Genomic DNA, 20759 nt, shown 5'->3' on the forward strand with positions numbered 1-20759 from the left:
TAGTCTGCGTACCAAATGACTCTTGCGCCTTGGAAGGCAATGTAAGCTCAGTGAATCTAAGGAAAATCATGTTTAAAAATGATACAACATTCACTAGATGCCACTGGGCTAAGTGTTTTATAAGGATTATCTTTTTAATGCTCGCAAGAACTTTTTGAAGTAGGTATTATTTTTATGATGAAGAAACAGGGTTTAGAAAAGTCAAAGCTCACAGTAACATAGCTTGAGCCATAATTGGAATCCAGGCAGTCATTCTGCCTCCTATGTATTATATAAAGTGACAGATTATAGGTGTGTCAGTAGTGAATGAATTTAGCAACTGTGCAGAACATTCCAATGAACATACTGGTAGGGGGAGGAAAGCAGCCAATATGTTAATTTATCAGCACCAACAGTCTCCTGTAGGTCTTTCCTACAAGACTTGCTGGTGGTTGAACCTCCAGCAACCCTGAACTTGGGTCTCTGATATATTTGCTCCACACAAAACCCATCTTTGACTATAGGATAGAAAATGGTACTGCAATATAATCTTCCAGCTTTGCCTATAAAAAGCCAGACATCAGAGGGGAATGGAGAAAACAGGAAGAATGATGGCGGAGTAGGAAGGTAGAACTCCAGAAGCCAGGAGAGCTGAGTCCAGCTCTGCCCTGGCCCTTATCTGTAAAAAAAAAAAAAAAAAGCTATGTAAAGACTCTCAGAATCTAATATTTGATGACTTCATTATATTTAAAAGCTGAATGCTCCATAAATTTAAAAAATAGATCTTCGAATGATGAAGGATGTATTTCCTCTGGACGGTTTGGCATCATGTAGAAAGAGTTGGAAAGTATTAAATTCTTCTAGTTTGGCTACTGAGAAGCAAGGTTGGTAATGGCCTTGACCTTTTCATGCCCTAATGTCTCCCTTTGTTAATCAGAATCAGTAAATCATCAGGCACCGGACAAATGAGTCTAATAAAAAAATAAACGACTCTAGAGCCTTTAGTTCAGTTATCAGGGCTAATCAGTTACAGACTGAAGCAGCCTTCATTTCCAAAGTATAAAAAAAAAATAAAACATTTCCTTCTGATTCTTGTATCATGAATTTTATTATTTTTCTTTCTTTTTTTTTTTTTCCTGTTCTTTCTTCTGGTTACGGTTTCCCTACAGAACAAACCCAACATGATTATTCCGATCCCTTAATGAACACTTTATAAGAGGAAACGTGCTTGTTTTACAGTCACCAAATCCACTTAAAAAAATGTTCCCGTTATTTTCTCTTGGCGAAACCTTGGATTCCTGGAAGCCCTGGTGATTAATGGCAGCAGCTAAGAGCCTAAGAGCTTTAGAAAATAAACTTCAAGGTGCCTGAACAGAGGAGGGATGCTGAGCTTTTCCACTGGCCAGAGTCAACATACATTCACCAGCTGCACGTTCTCGGGGGGTGGATTGGGGTGATGGGGCCCGTTGGCTATGTTCACCATGTTGTTTCGTTCAGAGCGAAGACTCTGCCGAAGCCGGTCGTGAAGCTTTTTCCGTTGCTTCCTGGATAGGAAAAAAGGAGCGTTTATTTTTTCTATTATTTACATTTTTCAGTACAGTCAATTCTTTCTTCTATCAACACACAACTCAAGGCAGTGGCTTGGGAGGGAGGGCGGAGGAGGGAGGCAGTGCCACTTCCTCTCAGGAGGGGAATCATCTATGCTTAGCAAGTAGATTTAAGAAGCTGCATGGGATTCTTACAGAAATTGAACTGGACTGCTGAGAGATAAAGAAAAAAAAAGAAGACAAGTCAAGTTGAGAGGTGGCTAATACCCCAACTTTCCTAATCAATCCATCTTTGCCTAAGTCTTAGGGATGGTCATTTGTCTTAGGTAACAAGTCATGCTATGCAACTGACAAGGTTGATTTCATTTATAGTTTTGCCGGTCTGTGTGTCTTTCAAGAAAATGCAGTTAGTGTTGAATCTGTGCATCACACAGTGTGTGTATGTATAGAACTGTACGTGAGTGAAGATAACGTACTTATTTTGCCGGTAGATTTTGGCACAATTATAATATGATCCTACTCTATTACCACTTTTCTCTGTAACTAGGGAGTGAATATTCACATATTCAGATTGAATATAAGACGACTCCTAAGGGGGATTCCGTGAGGGCTTGTTTATCTCTATCGCTTGCTCAGTTCTGGCAACACACTGAATCCTGGGACATTAAGAAAATGCCATCCATGCCCTTACTTTTATACCATAAGAGCATATTGTCTTTGTTCCTCAACTTGGATCGTAATATTAGTCCCATGACTAGTTTTGGCTCAAGATTTTATATGATGAAGTGACAAAATAAAACAAAACTGTTAATAACATTTTTTCAGCCTTGAAGCAGGAGTTCTACGTATGAGAGAAAAATGAAAAGAATTCATGTCAAACGGTAATTGTATTTGTTAACATGAACCCAGCTTAAAGGACCAACAAGGCAAACACAAATCTGTTTTCATGTTTCTCTTTTATTCTTTCAAAGCGAGTTTTGCTTAATTCTCCTCTTGTGAGATTCCTTTTGTACATCTCTCACTTTGGGAGCATTGGAACCGGTCACCTAATTAGATGGAATTGAAAATTCATCACGATCATATTTTTTAAAAACCCCTGCATTTCAAACAGCACCAAATGCTCCCTTTATCTGCTAAGTCTGAGTACAGTTGGACGTGTCCTCAGCAGTGAGATGACACCTCCTCCCCCACAGACACCTGCGTGTGTCCCTGTACAACCCTGTCCCTCCCACCCTTTCTTCGGTCGTGGGACTGCGGTCAATTATCAGAAGTCTTCTGAACACTTTCACACAAATAGGCAAAGCTTTCTAATGTACGTGATTAGGAAAGGTCCTCAAAATGGATTACTCAGGAGGAAAAAAATAAGGAGCAAGTCCCTCTGTGGCGCCCACCCCCTTTTCTCAAGACTAGGCAGTGGAGCTTGCCGGCCAGGCTGTGCGCTAAGGGGAGGGGGTGAGGAGGGCGTTTACTTGGTTTTGCAGTAGGCTAAGGAGAGGGGGTGAGGAGGGCGTTTACTTGGTTTTGCAGTAGGCCACCACACACATGATGCCGACCACAAGCAGCGCGATGCAGATGCCGGTGATGGTGAGCACCCTCTTCTGGTAGAGCTCCTCCGCTTCTGGAAAGGGACGAGAGCAGACGTCAGCAAGCGTCCCTGACCCTCGCCGGGACTTACAGCTGAACAGTTGGCATGCTGTATTGTCCATGTTCACAAGAAATACACACGGGACACTTCATTCCTCTTGCAGACGTACTTAAGGTGCAGCATACTCTGCACTACAGTTTGAGCATAAAATGGCAAAGCCCGTTGGGGGCCATTTATAATTTAAAAAATGATACTATTCAGTTACTTTAATGATAAGTTATAGATATATGTGTACTAAACTGGCACATCATAAACATTAATTATAAAATAATGATTTGGTTAAAACTGTCGATTTTATTTTTTTTTAAAATCTCTTGCAAAGACAACAGGAATCAACACCAGTAAAAGGAGCCGGCATTGGCGCCACTGGGACCCTCTGTCTCCTTCTTTCCTTCTTCCCATCCTCCCAGCCCCCGCCCCTCCCTCACCCTGAGCCTCTTTGGATTTCCCAGCTATTTCCCATTCCTGTGGTCTTTACAAAGAGCCACTTCTAACTTAAAAAAAAAAAGAGAAAATCAAAGACATTTGCAAACATGAGCTTGACTTGTAGTTAGCAACAAAACTGATGCAGGATCCCTATGACTTAACAGTAGAATGCAAACGTAAGCACCATGACAGGGAGTATAGCAGGGCACTGTATCAGAGAAACCCCATACGATGGGTGGGATCGTCCCGTCCTGGGCCATGATGAAGATTTGTCCTTTGAGGAACAATTAGTATTACTTCCCCAGTTGTACTTAGTGACCTAGTTTATGGCACTACAAAACCACTGGCACAAAATGATACATGATTTGAAATAGATTGTACTCTCCTGCATTGACCAACTTGGCCAATTAGCTAATGTCGGTTGCACTAAGGAGATGGGATGCTTAGAACTTTCAGGTGAAGGTACTGCTGTACCCCCCAATGCAACCAGTTTCTGCTTCATGGAAGGCTTTCTATTTGCCAGTTGGGTTTTGTGGGGCTAACTTGCTTAGACTATGGTAGGTCAGGTTCTTAACAATATTGGCTGATTTAATGGTGAACCTGATCCTCTTAGGAGCTAAGCTTCCAACCAGTCCAATCACACGTATTATTGGGAGAGATTCACGAGTTCAATGAGAAAGAGAACTCGACTGATGCATAATAAGCGGGGTGAGCTGTATTTGCTCTTCTGATTAACAAGCTGGTCAAGAACTGGGGAATATTTTACCGATGAAGGTCTCTTATCTGGACATCAACATGGGGCCTTATGGAACATTTTCAGTTTACATTCTCTGTCTCAGCAACCACACTTTTTTTCTCTGCTGAGAGAGGGCAAGTCGCTGGAAGTCTTCTTGAAATGAAAAAGTGCAATGTAATTTCTATGATACAGTAGACTTTATCATTAAACAAAACATTTCCTACAAGCCAAGCCCATGGTAATCAAATTCCAGTTAACAGGTCAGGAACATTGTCAAATCAAATTAATAAGAGCACTGATTATTATTAACAGGAGGAAGAGAAAGAAGTAAGAGACCAGAGTGCTGCAGAGATTATACAAAAACAAACCAAAAGTGTTGGAAGTGGAAAAGAAACAAACGGACAGGACAGACGGGCTGACAGAATGACGGAGAGAGGGAGGAAGCCAGGTAGGAGGGAGAACAAGGTTAAGAAGTGAAGGAGCAATCTGAAGTCCCTGGCACAGCATGCCTGGTACTAAGGGAGGAAAAATAAATACATAAAAGAAAACCAGAGGGAGGAAGTGCTGGGGTGGGAGGAAAGGTGGATGCAGATTTGGAAGGGTTATCCCATACAGCATAACTCCTAACCTAGACTGGCGGTCACGTGGAAGCCACAATTAGAAAGCAAAGCAGCTGGTGCAGCTGATGCATTGCGGGGCGACAACGGACCAGGAGACATAGAGCGGTGTCACGTAGTTTTGTGCCGCAAAAGTCAAATGAGGACGTGGATGCTTGTATGTTAATTGCGAGTGTCTGCTGCCTCCTACCTCCCCTCCCACATAGACACAGGACAGGGAATTCAATTTCATAAGGTGTTAATCTGTGAGCTGATGCCCCTGGGGCCTCCGCCTGGACCGGGCACCCGGATCAGTTTTCAGCACTAAGTCTAAGCAGCAAAGGCCATCGCCCCACTGGTCCTTCTCCAGGGATGCAGGACACGGAGCAGGGATCCTTTGGTTGTGATGAACTGGTTACAAACCAGAAGTGTGAAAGTGTCATTGCCTAGAAAATGAAGACCCTACTATACCTCTTTCGCTTACTCTATTGTTTTCTTCTTTCCAAATGGCAAGCACTTGGCAGCATTGCCATCTTCCCATTCTATCTTTAGAGAAACCTGGGAAATTGCTTCTGCACACTGCAAAAAGAGGACCTAGCCAAGGGCCATAGGGGGAAAGGCATCGTGCCTCTCACGGCCTCTTTGGCAAGTTTTTTGGTGGTGGTTAATTATAAAATAGACTAATTTGGGTTTGTGAACAAATCGTATATGATGACTTGCCCATTCTTCCTAGGTTATGTCAGAAGACACAGTTTTTCCAGGAAAATCAATCATGGAAATAGAAAGGCAGCCCAGTAAAGGCCAAAGGGCAAAAGAAAAGTGCTAAACGAGCTAATTAAAACCAAGGCCCCTAGAACACAGATGTGGATCAGGGTTCTGTATTCACATCAGCATGTTTGCGTTAAATGTTTTTCATCTAAGTTTCTGATTTTCCAGTGGTTTACTAGATCAGGTGACTCTCACAAAATAAATGTGTTCAAAGAGAAATACCTGATGAACAATAATATAAACAATGAGTTTTTTAAAAAACCCTTCCCCCCCCTTATTTTTTTCCTAGTGTGACGGGGTCAATAGGACAAGAACAGATTAGAGGCAGCGTTGAAAAAAAGAATCCATCAGGCTCGTTGGCGGATCTGCCTTATTAATGAGTTGCAACACTTCTGAGTCCTTATGGTTTGGCTGGATGCATCGAATGAACCAGATCAAGCATGTTTTTCAGACTGATCTGGCTAGGCCAAGAGACAGAAGCCTTGGCTGTCTCAATTTTAATTGACCTTTAAAGTCGGATTTTCCTTAAGGATGGAATGTTCTGGCTGGCTGGGGACTTTGGAACCTCTGGAAGGTTTGCCCTTAAGAGGTCAAACCTTAAGCTTACCAAGGTAACCCCTGGTGTGGGTACCACATCAGTGTGCCTTTACTAACCCTTCAGATCTTACTGAGGGAGGTTATACATCTGAAATATCCATCACCCTACTTCATTGTTTGGGAAGAGAAATATTAAATTTAATAATTATACCCTAAAGTGATAAAGCAGGAAAGATGCTGTTAGGGAGAAGAGGGGAGGTGATGGTGGTATTTTTTTCTTCCTCTCAGGTAAGGCCAATAAGTCTATTTCGAAGTGGGATAATTTTTATCCCAAGGAAAGTAACCTGAATAGATAACTCCCCTCGTGTAGACCACCTGCCCCCTGCGGGATGTTGGTGGGACCTCTTGTGTTCCTTACTCTTGGGTGACGTTCTCTGATGTGCAAAGGACCACTCACATGAACGTGGGGCTATTCCCATCAAATGAATAGTTTTCTCTTGGAATATTTTTGGGGGCAATGAGCAATTAATTGAGTTTCTACCTCTGGAATGGATAGAGCTTGTAACAACCTGATTTTCCACAAATTATGGGAAGTACATTAGGTGTAGACTGTGATGTTATCATTGAAATGAAAGCAACAGCTATAAGATGCTCTCACCGCATGATGTCACTGACACCAGCTGGTTGGGGACCAGATATTCCTGTAATCAGGACATGGCTTTATTGACCAACGGTCACATTCCTGGGGGCCTGCACTGTGGAGCCTCTGGAAGAATAGAATGGCTTCCCCTTCCTCCCAAGACTGGCCTTTTCTCCCAACTCTTTAGGGTGAAGGCTTTCCAAAGAAGTCTGCCCCCAATTCACATGCTCATAGGAGATATTTTACATTTGCAGTGTGAAAATGTCTATTTGATTACTTGTTGGGATATAGTGACTCAAGTTTAATTCTGTTAGTACTAGAATTTCCAACTAAAATAGCACAAGGCTATTTCATTCTGTTTTCTGTTCATGACATAATGAAATCGACTGGAGCAGTGCTTGAGTATCTCCAGAAAACCAGAGTAATCCAAGTCTATGCATATAATATGTTGCAGATTAAGATGTTACTATATTAATAGATGATTTTTACATTGTATGTCAAGCTCCCATCAGCCTAAAACGTGGAGCGTTCTTACGCTGATGTATGTAAAGCTGCTTCTGTTCTCAGGCTTCTGGTTTGGTTCTTCCTACAGCCTTATAAACCACTCCAACGTACCCCAGCTCGGAAATAACAGCATGGCCAGATCAACCAGTGGGTCAGAGAACATGGGATATATGTGAATTTGCAGCAGGTAAGGTGATTTTAAACTCTAAGTGAAAACTGGGAATCTAAAAGCTGGTGCACTCAGTACCATGTTGGTAAACTAACCATAGATTGAAGGCAAAGAAATCACTGTTATAGCTGTATGATCCCTTCTAAAGAGAAAGGAAATTAGTTAGGAACTGAAAGGGAAGAATAGACAGGGGGAAAAAAAAAAGGGTTTCAGCTCATAGGCTCTAAATTCTGCAGGCTAAAAGGAATGATGATTGGTCCATACCCATAAATTCAATCCCAAGATGCTCTGCCAATGCAGAAAGTTGACAAAAAAAAAAGAAAGAAAGGGAAAAAGTTTCAGAAAAGAGCAATACACTGCACTCCAAAACACATTACACACGACTATTATGGCTCTGTGCGTGCACATTGAACAGACAAACGGCGGATGGTTAAGGAAGCAGTGCTCAGGTACGCCCCCATGAGTCCACAGAGGGAACTTCTCTTTTAAGAGGTGCGCAAATACCAGCACACTGTGTCTTTATTAACCCTTAAAAGACCTTACTGAGGGAGAAGTTGTACGGCTGAACTCTTCTCTATGCTATTTCATTATTTGGGAATAGAATACTGTATTTATCATCAGAGACAGCATTTGGCATTATTTCATTCTTCTCTTTTCAAAAGGCAGACTTGAAGTTCCAGGGAGGTGAAATTGTTTTGCCCAAAGACACACAGTGGCAGAGCTAGGAGGTGAAGCCAAGTAATTTGGTTGGAAAATTTCATCACAATGGATTTATATAGCTATGCTCTAATATTTCATGTTGCTTTAGTTATTTTTTTAAAACTATTTCCTTTTCTCCAAACCTTCTACTCTCTCCACCACTTACATGACAAGGAGCAAACATTTCTGCTCAAAAAGCCAGACGGGGCACTGGGGCACTGGGGCACTGGAGCCTGCTTCCAGTTTTCCATATAATTCCTGTGTGGCATAGGACAGCTCTGAATGCCTCACTTTTTCAATTGGTTGAAAAAAGAGGCGGGGGGAGGATGCAATTCCTGGGTTCTTTAGTTAAATTTAATTTACTACTTCTTCAAATCACGAAGAGCCAATTAGATGATCACTTCCCAGTGCTTAGCTCCGATGCCCAGATGACAGCTGAAGGGCACAGGCACCCAGGGAAGCTGCAGGGCTGCCCGGGGAAAGGGACTCAAAGTTGTGTGCTCACAGCCCACAGTCCTGGCAGACCTGACTGACGAGGGACCGGGATTGCAGGACCAGCAGAACCTGCACAGGCTCAAGTGACGAAATGGGGCCGAAAAACCAAAACAAACAAACAAACAGAAAAAACCAAGAACCTCTGGAAAGGACCCATTCCATTCTTGAAACAAAAAGTTGTTAACCAGATTTCATCATGTGCGGCCCTTCAGGATTTCCTTATTTGTGCGTGGGTGGTGGAGAGGCAGGTGGGAAGGAGGGGCAGGATAAAAACAGAGGGGTTCTGTGGTCTACCTTTCTTCCCTTGGTCACTGATTAGAGATGTACCGGGACAGTCCCCCAAATATGACAAGGCATCTGTTAAGTTTGAAAACATGTGGTAGAGGGGTATTTCTCTTACAGAAGCATCAGTTTGGACGTGAACAAAGCCCCTCATATAGAGAAGGGAAAGGAGGAGGTTAAGTATGTTTGGAGTCATCCTCGTTTCAGGTCCTTTCTCTGCCATTTACCTGTTCAGTGACTTTGGACAAGTTAATTTCTTGTTGACAAAATGCTTATGATATTGATAAATGCCTCACAGGGTGACCCTGTGGAATAAAGGAGACATGAAGTATGTCTGCCAACAGCAGAGGGGTTCAACAGCGTGGGAAACAGACATATCTGGAGATTTACTTTGGGCCACTTACTGCATGGATGTAGGTTTACTTCTGATTAATTTCACGGCCCTCAAAACTCTGATAGCTCCTGGGATATTTCAAGAATTTAGATTTAAAAAAAGAAACTTGCCACCTCTTAAGGAAATGAAGTTTCCTAGATATAAAAAATCTATATCTATATATATAGATGATCTAGATATATAGATAGTGCATCTAGTAACAATGATAAAGAGGCGCTTTATATAACAGAGAGTTCCGTTTGCCTTGAGTCCAGGGTACTCAGGCAAATCACCTACATTTTTCATAAATTTAAAGCCAGAGGATGTAGGGTTACTTTGGTTGCACAATGTTCACAGCAAAATTAACAACTTTTTCCAATCCAAACGAATTTCTCTTGTGCAACATTCAATTTGACAAACTGACATTACCGCCCGCATTTGTTTCCTCCATATAAACTTCGGAACATCAAGATACCAAAATTCATTTTCCGAAGAACTGACCATAAATTTCCTTACGCATTTACGTGAGAAAGTGACTCAATTTTTCTCCCTAGAACCCTCTCCATCTCTTGCCTTTTCCTCCTACGTCAGTAATAATTTAAGGGTTAAAATCAAGAGATAACTACAGAAACTCTTTCCAGAGAAGAGAATCATGATTCCATGCCTACGTGAACACTGCTAATTGTCTATATTAGTTGCATAGAAAGCTTGGTTAAGTCTTCAATGAAATTAGTAGCATGCTCATGCATACATATTACTGCATTTACAGTTTTATAGGTAAGTCTGTGAGCCTAACTCTAATTTCATTTCACGGGAAGTCATTCATATCAGGCAGCTCCAATTTCAGTAATTCAAAGGGAAATTGGTACTTAAAATTGGAATCTCTTCTGGCTCGAAGCCCTAACAAGGAAACAAGCAGAGGCATGCATCGGTCACACTAGTCCCACAGCAAATGCTCCTCGAATCTATCTTTACTATTGGTGGCTACATTTCTTTCATTGTGAGTCAAGAAAAGTAGGAGACACACACACGTTTCATTTTCTGAAGAGGTCGTTACTTTCTATCTTTTCTATTTAATCTAATGTTGGCTTAGGCTTATTACATATCCTATGTTTCCTATTGAACTTCTGCCTGGCCACTCCATTTTTCAAATTAAATTAGTGACTCAAAAACACGAAGGTTACTGTAAACAATTTAGTTTCCTTTTCTACATGTGATTTCCTGCTGTGCAGTAAGCAATATAAAAAATTAATTTATATCTAAGAGTCTTCAGAAACTATTAAATATGGACTCACTAATCCCTTGTTTTAGGATTTTTAGAATAGTTTGAAGAAAACTGATTAACCTGTAGGTTAATTTAAATTTTCAATGGCATTAGAGAAAAGAACAAGAAAACAACTTTTTTAAAAACTGAAATTGTCCATACATGCAATTATAATTTCTGTTAAATCTGAAGACATTCAGGATTTTGTTCCTTAACATCTTGGGTCTCCTTATGCAAATAATCTCAAAGAGGTAGGTGTCCTCTTGACTTTCTGCCCCTCTGAGGTTTCTAGAGGGGTCCTGTCAATGTCATTTCTAAATAGGAGCAATTTAGCACCTGACTTCTAATTTTCGACTTACCTTTACAAATGTAGATTTTTTTTTTTCACATATACCAACCCATATTGCCACTGAGCCCTTCGAAATGTAATAGGAAACTCTCTCCTTCCTTCCAAGTTTCCACATGCCATGAGCAAGTATTGATGCATTCGCAAAAACACACACAGTGAAATCTCACTAACGCTCAGCTGGAGTTGATGATAATTTTGTCATAGGTTGAGTGTGTCTTTATTCTGCTTTCAGCAAGATACACATGTTTGATAAAGAAATGAATAACTTCAGAGAGTTTTTAAAACATTTAGAAAAGTCAACACAAATAATTTAGGCACTAGTAACCTATGGTTCAAAAATACTTTTAAGGCTAAGTTTACTCATTCTGAGAATATGCCTACAAGTTGTAAAATTGTACTCTTTTATAATAGTCTATAATTTGGGCTATTCTATAATTACTTCCTATTAAATGTTAGTTTATACATGACCTATTTGCTCCATACTGCCTGTAACTATTGAAGCTGTGAGTGCTTTTTTTCTATAACGTCTATAAATTGATTATCGATTGTCTATCTCTCTATACACACACACACACACGCACTCTCTCACACACACACACACACACACACAATGATGAACACAATCCTTTCAAGTAGGAATTCAGTGTCAAGAAGGGTGAAATTTGAAGCTGACTAACCTTGACAATATCTTCCTAGAAAGTATTATAAATATGTTTTATTTCAAGGAAAATGGCTTCCTTCAAGAACACTCTATAAAATATACATGTGTTCCTTTCTTTTATATTTTAAATCAGTTTTTATAAATCAGTAAATGTCCCATAGGACACCCTGACCAGACAAACTGTATTAAATCCTAATAATGTAAGTTATGTGTTAATAAGCATTTAAAAAATTGTACATTCTTTTAGGATGTGATTCTTCAACTGAAAATGTGGTTGGGTAAGTTGAACAATGTTTCTCTTTGAAGCTGGGGAATATCTTTTCTTTTAAAATGTATGTTATGCATTTCAAACTTTATGAACACCAATAAGTAAATTTTAAACATTACCATGGTGGCAACACTTTTTAGTTTTTGTGTAGCCCTCATTGTTACTTGAACATAAAGTTCCCAGAGCAGCAAACATTTATTTCCCTACCTTCTATGTGAAGGTCTGCAGAAATAAACATTGAGAATTTAAGACATGGAAGTTAGAAAATTAACTCTGGGCAAGACGATTTTGGAAAGCAGCTTCTGATTGAAGGCTCTTGCTTTTCCAGACGTGAGGCAGCGCTGATGCATAGTCACTACAGATTTTGTTTATAAATGTGCTTCCTATCAGTCTTTGTTAAATCAGGTTAAAAATGAATGCTGCTTTCCTGGACATCTTCCAAAAGTGCCACTGAAAGCTTACTAAAGAATTTATTCAAGGAATCACACTCAGATTAAATACACAGTAGCTATTTTAAAATTATATCTTATGAAAGAGAAAATGGTCTAAAAGAGAAGCTGAGAACATTTTTTCAGGTTGTTACCATCAGATCTCACTGCATTATCATTTGGGGGGAATATCTTCATTTTCTAATGCTTTTCTCTATCTGGTACTTCAACATTGCTTTCAGTGCACAATGGTATTCCAAAATTTTAAGTACAATGCACATGTTCAGAATTTTCATTAAATTCTAAAATATAAATGTATTGAATTTACACAGTCACATGGATTTGCTAAATCTATGTCATTTGAATACAAACACATTTCTAAAAGGAAATTACTATATTAAGTAAAATTCTACTTTTACCTTCTGTTTTTACTTTCCATCTTATCTACCTTTGTAACAATATTCTACAGCTGTAGAGAGAACAATTCTGTCCACTAAAGGCATTTTAAAGATTCTGAATAAAGGGGAGACCGTGTTTGAAAATTTAGCAATGCCAATTTACCAATTTTTCACAACATAAAATGGTCTGTAACATAATTTTTGACCTGTAGCCTTTGTAAATACATAATAAGAAGTACCACCTCACTAAAAAAAAAAAAAAAAAAAAAATAGTTTGACTGGTATGGGCCTAATCGCCCCATAATGCATATGAAATTTCTTTATTCTTCCATGTCTGTTAACATAAGGAACAGACTCTTATTCTTTGCATGTATACAAGTAAGAGTCAAATCTCATTCTTTCAGAGCCCCCAAATGACCAGTTGCTATCACTGTTTCTTGTGTTACGTGAACTTATACCCTAATACGCTATGTGAAATATTTCTTGGGGTGAGAAATTGAGAATCTGAATCAGAGGTTGACAAATCCATTATGATGCTTTTGTAAATAAAGTTTCAATAGTACACAGCCATGCTTATGAGTTCATGCATTGTTTATGACTGCTTCTGTGCTACAGTGGCCAAGTTTTCTGTGGTTACGACACTGACGGTATGGTCTGCAAACACAGAAGTATGTACCATCTGATCCTTTACAGAAAAAAATTTGTCAACCTTTGATCTAAATGGATAACAATATGGAATCCATTTTAAATATAATGCTTTGAAAGCTCCAGAATTAAAAGCTACAGTCCTCATTCACAAAAGCAGGAGAAAGACATAGTTTAGTTATCCGTGCAATTATATACAATGTGAATTGGGTCCTTCTTTAGGAATGATGTCCAAGACTTCATGAAGCCACAGAAATCGATCAAAATTTCCCAGTTCTCATTAAAAAATATATATCTAGCAGTGAACTGTGATATTTCAAGGTAACTAATAAATATTTTAAAACAATTTTCCTAAAATTATTACTGAAACTAGAATAACATAGATAAATGATTTAACAATTCATCTAAAAATCATTTACACCCAAATCACTTTTTTCCTAAACAAGGTCAATAGAAGCCTGGCTATTTCCTTTGCTGTAAGATGTTTGTTTGTTTTTAATTTTCCTACTCAGTGCTTTTTTTAAACTTAAATGCAAACTGTTTGGTTAATGAAGAGAAACATCTGCACTCTTTTTATTCTGTTTATTTGTTAGAAATAACACATTCTGAACCGAAATGAACTTACCATCATTTCAAGTGTGTACTGGTTACAACTTAGCGAACATCCTTTTCAGGATGGGGTCATTTTATAAAGAAGATGGACTGTCCAGTGGAATGATTTTATTTTATCAATAAAAGTGAGACTTTTAAATGCCTTTATTATCATCGCACTGTGTGATACAGACTATCATTTTGTATCACATCATTCAAGATCAATTTCAGAAACATCGGAGCCTCACACACCTATGAGCATCTCGGAGCCAACTAGTCATGAACAGAGGAAGTAATACAATCGCTTTTGTTAATGTTCTCATGCGACAGGCAGAGGCAGTCAATGTTAGACCTGGTAAAACACATCTAGCGCTAGGTGAAATCTGAGGGAAGATGCAGCAACAAGAAAGCAGCACCGACTGAGCATGCTCCTATTCAGGCAGAGACAGAAAGGGAGTGGACGTACTGTAGAAGCTGGCCATTACGTAGTTTTGGCAGCGATCACCAGTAAACTCATTTGGGCACCTGAGAGAAGAAACAAAAAAAAAACAATGGTAGAAAAAACAGAGAAAAAGAGAAGAGGTGAATATATGCTAGAAAGAAGCTCCTTCAGTGACATTTGATTGAACTTGGTGAGTTCACCCTCAGGAACCGAGTCTTTGTCCTAATCGTGGCTTTTAGACTCTGGCATTTCCCCCAAAGGGTTAAAAATTTGGACAGAAATGATAGAAAGATCCCAGCATTTTAAGTGACCGCATTCTCTCAAAGGGAGTCACTTGAAGTGAAAGCAGATGTTTCCTTTAACTAGGTTTTCTATTTGACAGCATTGGTCCAAAACGTTGGAAGGAAAGGAGTTCTGGTTGGCTGGCCCGCCACGATCACCAGCATCACCGACCATCCTGATGGGTCATTCTTTTATAAAACTGATGACCATCGGGGTCTGTGTTGAGACACAGTTAAACAAGGTCTCATTGAATGGGTTTATGCCCTGAGTGGTTAAACCATAATTAGAACAAAAGGAATCAGTCACAACTGAGTTGTAAAACCACCAAGCGGTAGTGATTGTTGCTGTAGTTTGGGGGAGAAAGCAAATTTCAGATTATTTTAACATACTTTCTTGGGTTTGGACTTTCATGGGCACATTCTCAGTACATCTCGCTCCAGTGAATCCAGGTTGGCACCTAGAGGGTAAAAATGTAATAAGCAATCGAACGCTAAAGACACTGAACTTTCAGACTGGCAGTTTCCTCCTATGGAACATGGAGGCTCCTACAAATGACCTGGTAGCTGAACAACGTAAAAGAAAGGAGAAGACAAAACATTTAGAAAACCATGTCCCATGAAAACTGCGGGGTATATATTTCTGTGGTTTGCTTCAGTCTTCATAAGATCAGTTAACTGAAACTTAACTAGAGTGAGGTTGAAAAGTTGAAAAGAAGTGGCAAGTTCTGGGCAGCTAAGTCATTTTCCCTTGGGCATTTCTGAAGTTGTCACTGATCAACTGACTCACTAGGTTAAAACACCGGTTTCGGTAAGAGCTTATAAGGTTCCGTCCACCATCTTTTATTGTTTAAATGATTCTGAGCTTTTTCTTTTGTAGACACCATTTTGTACTTCATTTCATAGGTATCTTGATAAGTGAAATCAACAAACTACAATAGAAGTCAAGCACTTTCACACTCTAGTGATTACTGACAAGAAAAACTACATCTCTTTTTGTTTTAAAGATATTACAAATTAGGTCTTATTTTTAATGGTGAACGGAAGAGGCAGATTTTTATTAGTACAAATTTCACTTCATCCAATTATCTCAAGTCAAAGGCAAATACACTTCTAAAATTTAAACAATTATTCCTCTACTGAGGTATTTAATAAATGTCATTTTGCTTTTAGGGTAAATGGTTTTGAAACTGTATAAAATCTACATTTTACTCACTCGTATACATTTGCCTATCAAAATTCCAGAATCCTTGGTAGAATATTGTTCTTAAAGCCTTGTGATGGGGCTGTGCCTAAATATGGAAGTCCTTTACAACTGCTCTTTTTGTTGCTGTCACTCCAGTAACTAAAGCATTTCAGAATGGATTCATTTTACCCAGTATCATATACTCTAATTCATCAAAAAGTTCCAGGACGCAAATATACCTCTTACAGGTCCTCCACAACCATAGCCATGATTATTAGTAATAGTTCATCTAGGCCATAACCATCATGCACACACCTCATGATTTACTTACAACCCTTTCTTCTCCAGAGTAAATAAAAATAAGCATCTTTTTGGCATCAAAGAGATGTGAAAAAAACGATTCATTTTTGCTAATATAAGGTTGATTTTTTTTCATTTCCCTTAAAGCCAAATTCAGTGCCAAAAAATGTTCTCAAGTGATTTGGTACATCTGCTTCACCTATTTCATGAAGAATGGCTTGTAAGAATAAATACTAGCAGTTCCAGATTTTCAGCCCTATAAGTACTTGAGTAAACAAAGTATAATTATGATCATTAAAAATAATATCGGGGGCTTCCCTGGTGGCGCAGTGGTTGAGAGTCCGCCTGCCGATGCAGGGGACACGGGTTCGTGCCCCGGTCCGGGAAGATCCCATATGCCGCGGAGCGGCTGGGCCTGTGAGCCATGGCCGCTGAGCCTGCGCGTCCGGAGCCTGTGCTCCGCAATGGGAGAGGCCACAAGCTTAACAACAAACATCTTGTATTGATACAGTTTTTTCAATTCTTCAAAATATTTTTTTTTAAATGAACTGGTTATTTTCATTTATAATATTTTTGCTTCACTGAGTAGAGGAAGATCTGCCTAGAGAAATACAGAAATAAGAACTATAACCTGTGAGGTTGGGTCATTTCTCAGGAAGATGTCATTCTGCATGCTTCAATAAGAGTGCCTTCACAGGTAATTTAAGAAAAATATACGGAAACTTGTTTTCCATATAACTTACTTGACATAAAAAGTTTTGAAGTACATGGGTTTGTTTGTTTGCTTTTGCGGTACGCGGGCCTGTCACTGCTGTGGCCTCTGCTGTTGCGGAGCACTGGCTCCGGACGCGCAGGCTCAGCGGCCATGGCTCAAGGGCCCAGCTGCTCCGCGGCATGTGGGATCTTCCCGGACCGGGGCACGAACCCGTGTCCCCTGCATCGGCAGGCGGACTCTCAACCACTGCACCACCAGGGAAGCACTACGTGGGCTTTTTATTTGTATATTTGTTTCTGAACCAGGACTATATAAATCCATATAGACATACACTATAATTAAGTAGGTAATTTCAGACCTAAGTATATTCTATAATGACCATTTCATCTTAAAAATTTACATTCTTAATTTGATCACACAATAATCCACTTGTTTCATACAAAGAACATGGTATAAGATATGTGAATATGGTATGTGTGTGTGTGAGAAGAGAGAGAGGGAGAGAGAACCATTGGAGGTAAGAAATGCACGTATTATTTAAGGATCATGAAATTAACAAATAGCTGAGAGATCATGAGTCCCTTAAGAGAAGAAACGCATTTACTAGAAGATTGCCATTTATGCATCTAGGATGACACTTTTGAGATCACTGGTCACGGGACAACTAGATGAAGGGGATCAAAAATCTTACCCAATCAATTTTCTAATTCGTACAAATCCTGAGATGATGTTTCCTAGGAAACTAGCATTATCTCTATCATAAGATGATATATCAATAGAATATCTGGTGCAGTAACATTAGATCTGCTTAAGGTATGCCAATCCTTTTTGGAATTATCAGCTATAACCGAACCAGAACTCTCCTTTCACTACTGTTTACTTTCACTTAGATGGATTTTCTTAGTGTAAAAGCCTTATTATTATTCAAAGTGGGGTCCAAGGACCAATAGCACCAGCATCTCCTGGAATCTTGTTAGGAGACACGTAGAATCTCAGGCCCCCATCCATAACTACTGAATAAGAATCTGTATTTCAACAAGATCCCTGAGAGATCTGTTTGTACATTAAAGTTTAGGATGTCAGGGATGCTGACCTCCAAAAGGCCCTCTACCCTGGCATCACAGCATCTTGCTGCTTGCATGTGAGAAGCCCATTTGGCTTCATTGGGCCTCAGCTGTCCTCAGAGATAAAATGGAAGGATTTAACTAAGTGATTATCAAAGGGTTCTCTTACCACGAAGGTTCTGGGAGTCACCCTCCCGCACGGAATCAGTGTGCAAAACCCCAGGCATCGTTTCTTCTGAATGTGTTGCCAGCCAGGGAGGACTCAAGAGCTTAAACAATGAATTTCCCACACAATGGGTTTTTAGGACAATCTGGAGGCAAAACAAATTTCAAGTACCTATTCCTAAGCAATTCAAGGGTTCAGCGGCTATAATCATTATGTAACTTCTGTGGACGTCTAGAATTGCTACCCAATCAGATGGAAGGAAGTGGAAACAGTTTCTGCATAAGCAAACTGCAGACTGCATTGACTGGGTAGAGGAAGCATATGCAAATGGAAATGCACCTGATCTATAGGCTCTGATCAAATTCTCTGATTAAATTCTATTAAATTAAATTCTATTCTTTTAAATTACTTCTAAAAGAATAGGCAGACTGGCTGCTGACATATTTCTTTATTAGCACTGTACTTTAAGCACCCAATCTATCGCTTTCTTCGGAGATAAGAGTACGGTAAATTTAATCTGATTTTGAACAATATTCTTTGGCACGAGTCTGAGCACCTTCCAAGAATTTTATGTCTTAGAAGAATCTGTTTGAATAAGAACCGAGCCCCTATTTTAGCTCCAAAACTATATATACCGTTTGTTTTACTGATCAGATTAGAAGATGGAAATATTTTTTAAAAAATTTTAGGGCTTCCCTGGTGGCGCGGTGGTTGAGAGTACACCGCCGATGCAGGGGGACACGGGTTCGTGCCCCGGTTCCGGGAGGATCTCACATGCTGCGGAGCGGCTGGGCCCATGAGCCATGGCCGCTGAGCCTGCGCGTCCGGAGCCTGTGCTCCGCAACAGGAGAGGCCACAACAATGAGAGGCCCGCGTACCGCAAAAAAAAAAAAAAAAAAAAAAAGTTTAGTATTTGCTCTTAACATGATAAACTATCTTTGTTCTATGACTGTTCTTCGTGAGATGAAAACTCATAGACAGTTTTGTCTGAACTGAAGCAGCATCTCTTCCAACTAGCATCAACTCTTCCCTGAGTGCCATATCCTCACCTCTAGACATCCACACCCTGGGAGAAGGATTCCTTATTTGGCTCTCACATTGCACGCTGCCCTGATCTCTTCCAATGTCCTTACCTATCTGTCTCGTGATTACCTCTTTGTGAGGACGCTGACCACATTCTGATCATTTTATAGCTCTAATGTTTAGCCTGGCTCATGAAGGACTCTCATAAAATGTTAGTTAAACTGAACCTGATTGAGAATCAGACTGCAGTGTCCAGTAAAGGACTGTATTAAGGAGAATCTCACAGTCAATTGATTTGCCAGGTACAGCTCAATAACCGGCTTTTATTTTTATAGTTTGTGACCGACTCTCTCCTCTGTATACTTCCAAATAATTTTTTATAGGAGCTCCCAGTATCCTCCTTATAGACTCCCTCCCTTAAATAGAAACCTTTAAAATGGTGTCTGGAATTTGGAAAAGACTCTAACTCTTTAACAATAAGTCTATCACCTCAAATTTAAATCCTGTTACTGAAATACCATCTTACCTAGGATTCAATAAAGCCATTACCGTCGAGTAACCAAGACTTCTGCACAGCGTCAGTAAAATCAAAACTGTTCTTAATAATAACCTTAATACACGGTGACAATCCTGATACACTTACTATGTAATCGATCATCAGCTCATGCAATTTTGTGAAGCGATTTAGTGCTTGGTGTATTTTTTACATTCTAATTGAATAAACTATTTCTCATTTTTTTTGGTGGAGACACTAGACATAGTCAAAGATATTTCCAGAACTCCAAGAAACTTCTGGTCATTTAGGGTTTGCTAATTTTACAAGCCATTATAAATGGTTTTGTGGTTTTTTAAATTTATGGTCAATTTATAAACCATCCTTAGACATCCTTTCTCTTCCTTTCTTTATTTCTTGGTTTCATTAATTTTCATTAGGTCCTCCCTTGATCAGGCAGGAGAAGGGAAACAGGTTTACATATGATATTTTGTCTCTATTTAGTCATCACTCTACCATGAAATATTCAGACAATTTTTTAGATAATTTTCTTCCAAAAAAGAAAAGCCCCTATTTTCTTTTCACTCCACCTCAGTACTAGTTAACTGGGGTATTTCCTTCATATTGTACAACAGCTGAAACAATTTCTTTGATGTCCATGTTTACAAATATCAAGTAATGGCGATGCCAACAGATACACATTGAGGATTATCGGTGTGTTTAAGTGTTAGACGTTAAGGACTTTTGCTCGTACTCCGTAAACCAGAGCTGGCAGTGTACACACCAGGTCAAACAGCGCTAGTTTGTTTTTCTACAGTATCATATTGCAAGGGCTGACTTTTCTCACCCCTTCACTCGGGATTCTGGCTAGAACTCGCCCACTCACTGGCTGAGTATCTGTGTTGTAGATTATTCTTTCCCAAATGGACTGTTACTATTAGTCTGCATTTTTCCAAAATGAACTTCGTTCTTTTATCCACCATGAAGTGAAATTTCTTGAGGTCTGTATATGCTTTTCTAATTTGTGTTTTAGTGTTCTTTATGGTATCATCTGCAAAAGACATTTATTTCCTCAAGGGAATGCCTTCTTCA

General features: G+C 39.5%; 1 protein-coding gene across 13 annotated transcripts in view; it reads right to left on the bottom strand.

Annotated features, from left to right (window-relative positions):
* NRG1 (neuregulin 1) overlaps positions 1-20759 on the bottom strand; it is a 1030155-nt gene that overhangs the window by 9040 nt on the left and 1000356 nt on the right. For 4 of the 13 annotated variants that reach the window (XM_049704163.1, XM_004283635.4, XM_004283634.3 and 1 more), the window contains 4 exons: positions 14467-14525; positions 7812-7835; positions 3042-3144; positions 1397-1523 (listed from right to left, as the gene is read on the bottom strand). In XM_049704163.1, coding sequence (XP_049560120.1) covers positions 1397-1523; positions 3042-3144; positions 7812-7835; positions 14467-14525 — 313 coding nt within the window. Of the gene's footprint in view, positions 1-1396; positions 1524-3041; positions 3145-7811; positions 7836-13980; positions 14526-15113; positions 15182-20759 lie in introns of those variants that run through there. The other 9 variants (XM_004283637.3, XM_049704166.1, XM_033412614.2 and 6 more) reach the window with 6 other exon arrangements.

Source organism: Orcinus orca, chromosome 21 (assembly GCF_937001465.1).
Source record: "Orcinus orca chromosome 21, mOrcOrc1.1, whole genome shotgun sequence".
Classification (NCBI taxonomy): Eukaryota; Metazoa; Chordata; class Mammalia; order Artiodactyla; family Delphinidae; genus Orcinus; species Orcinus orca.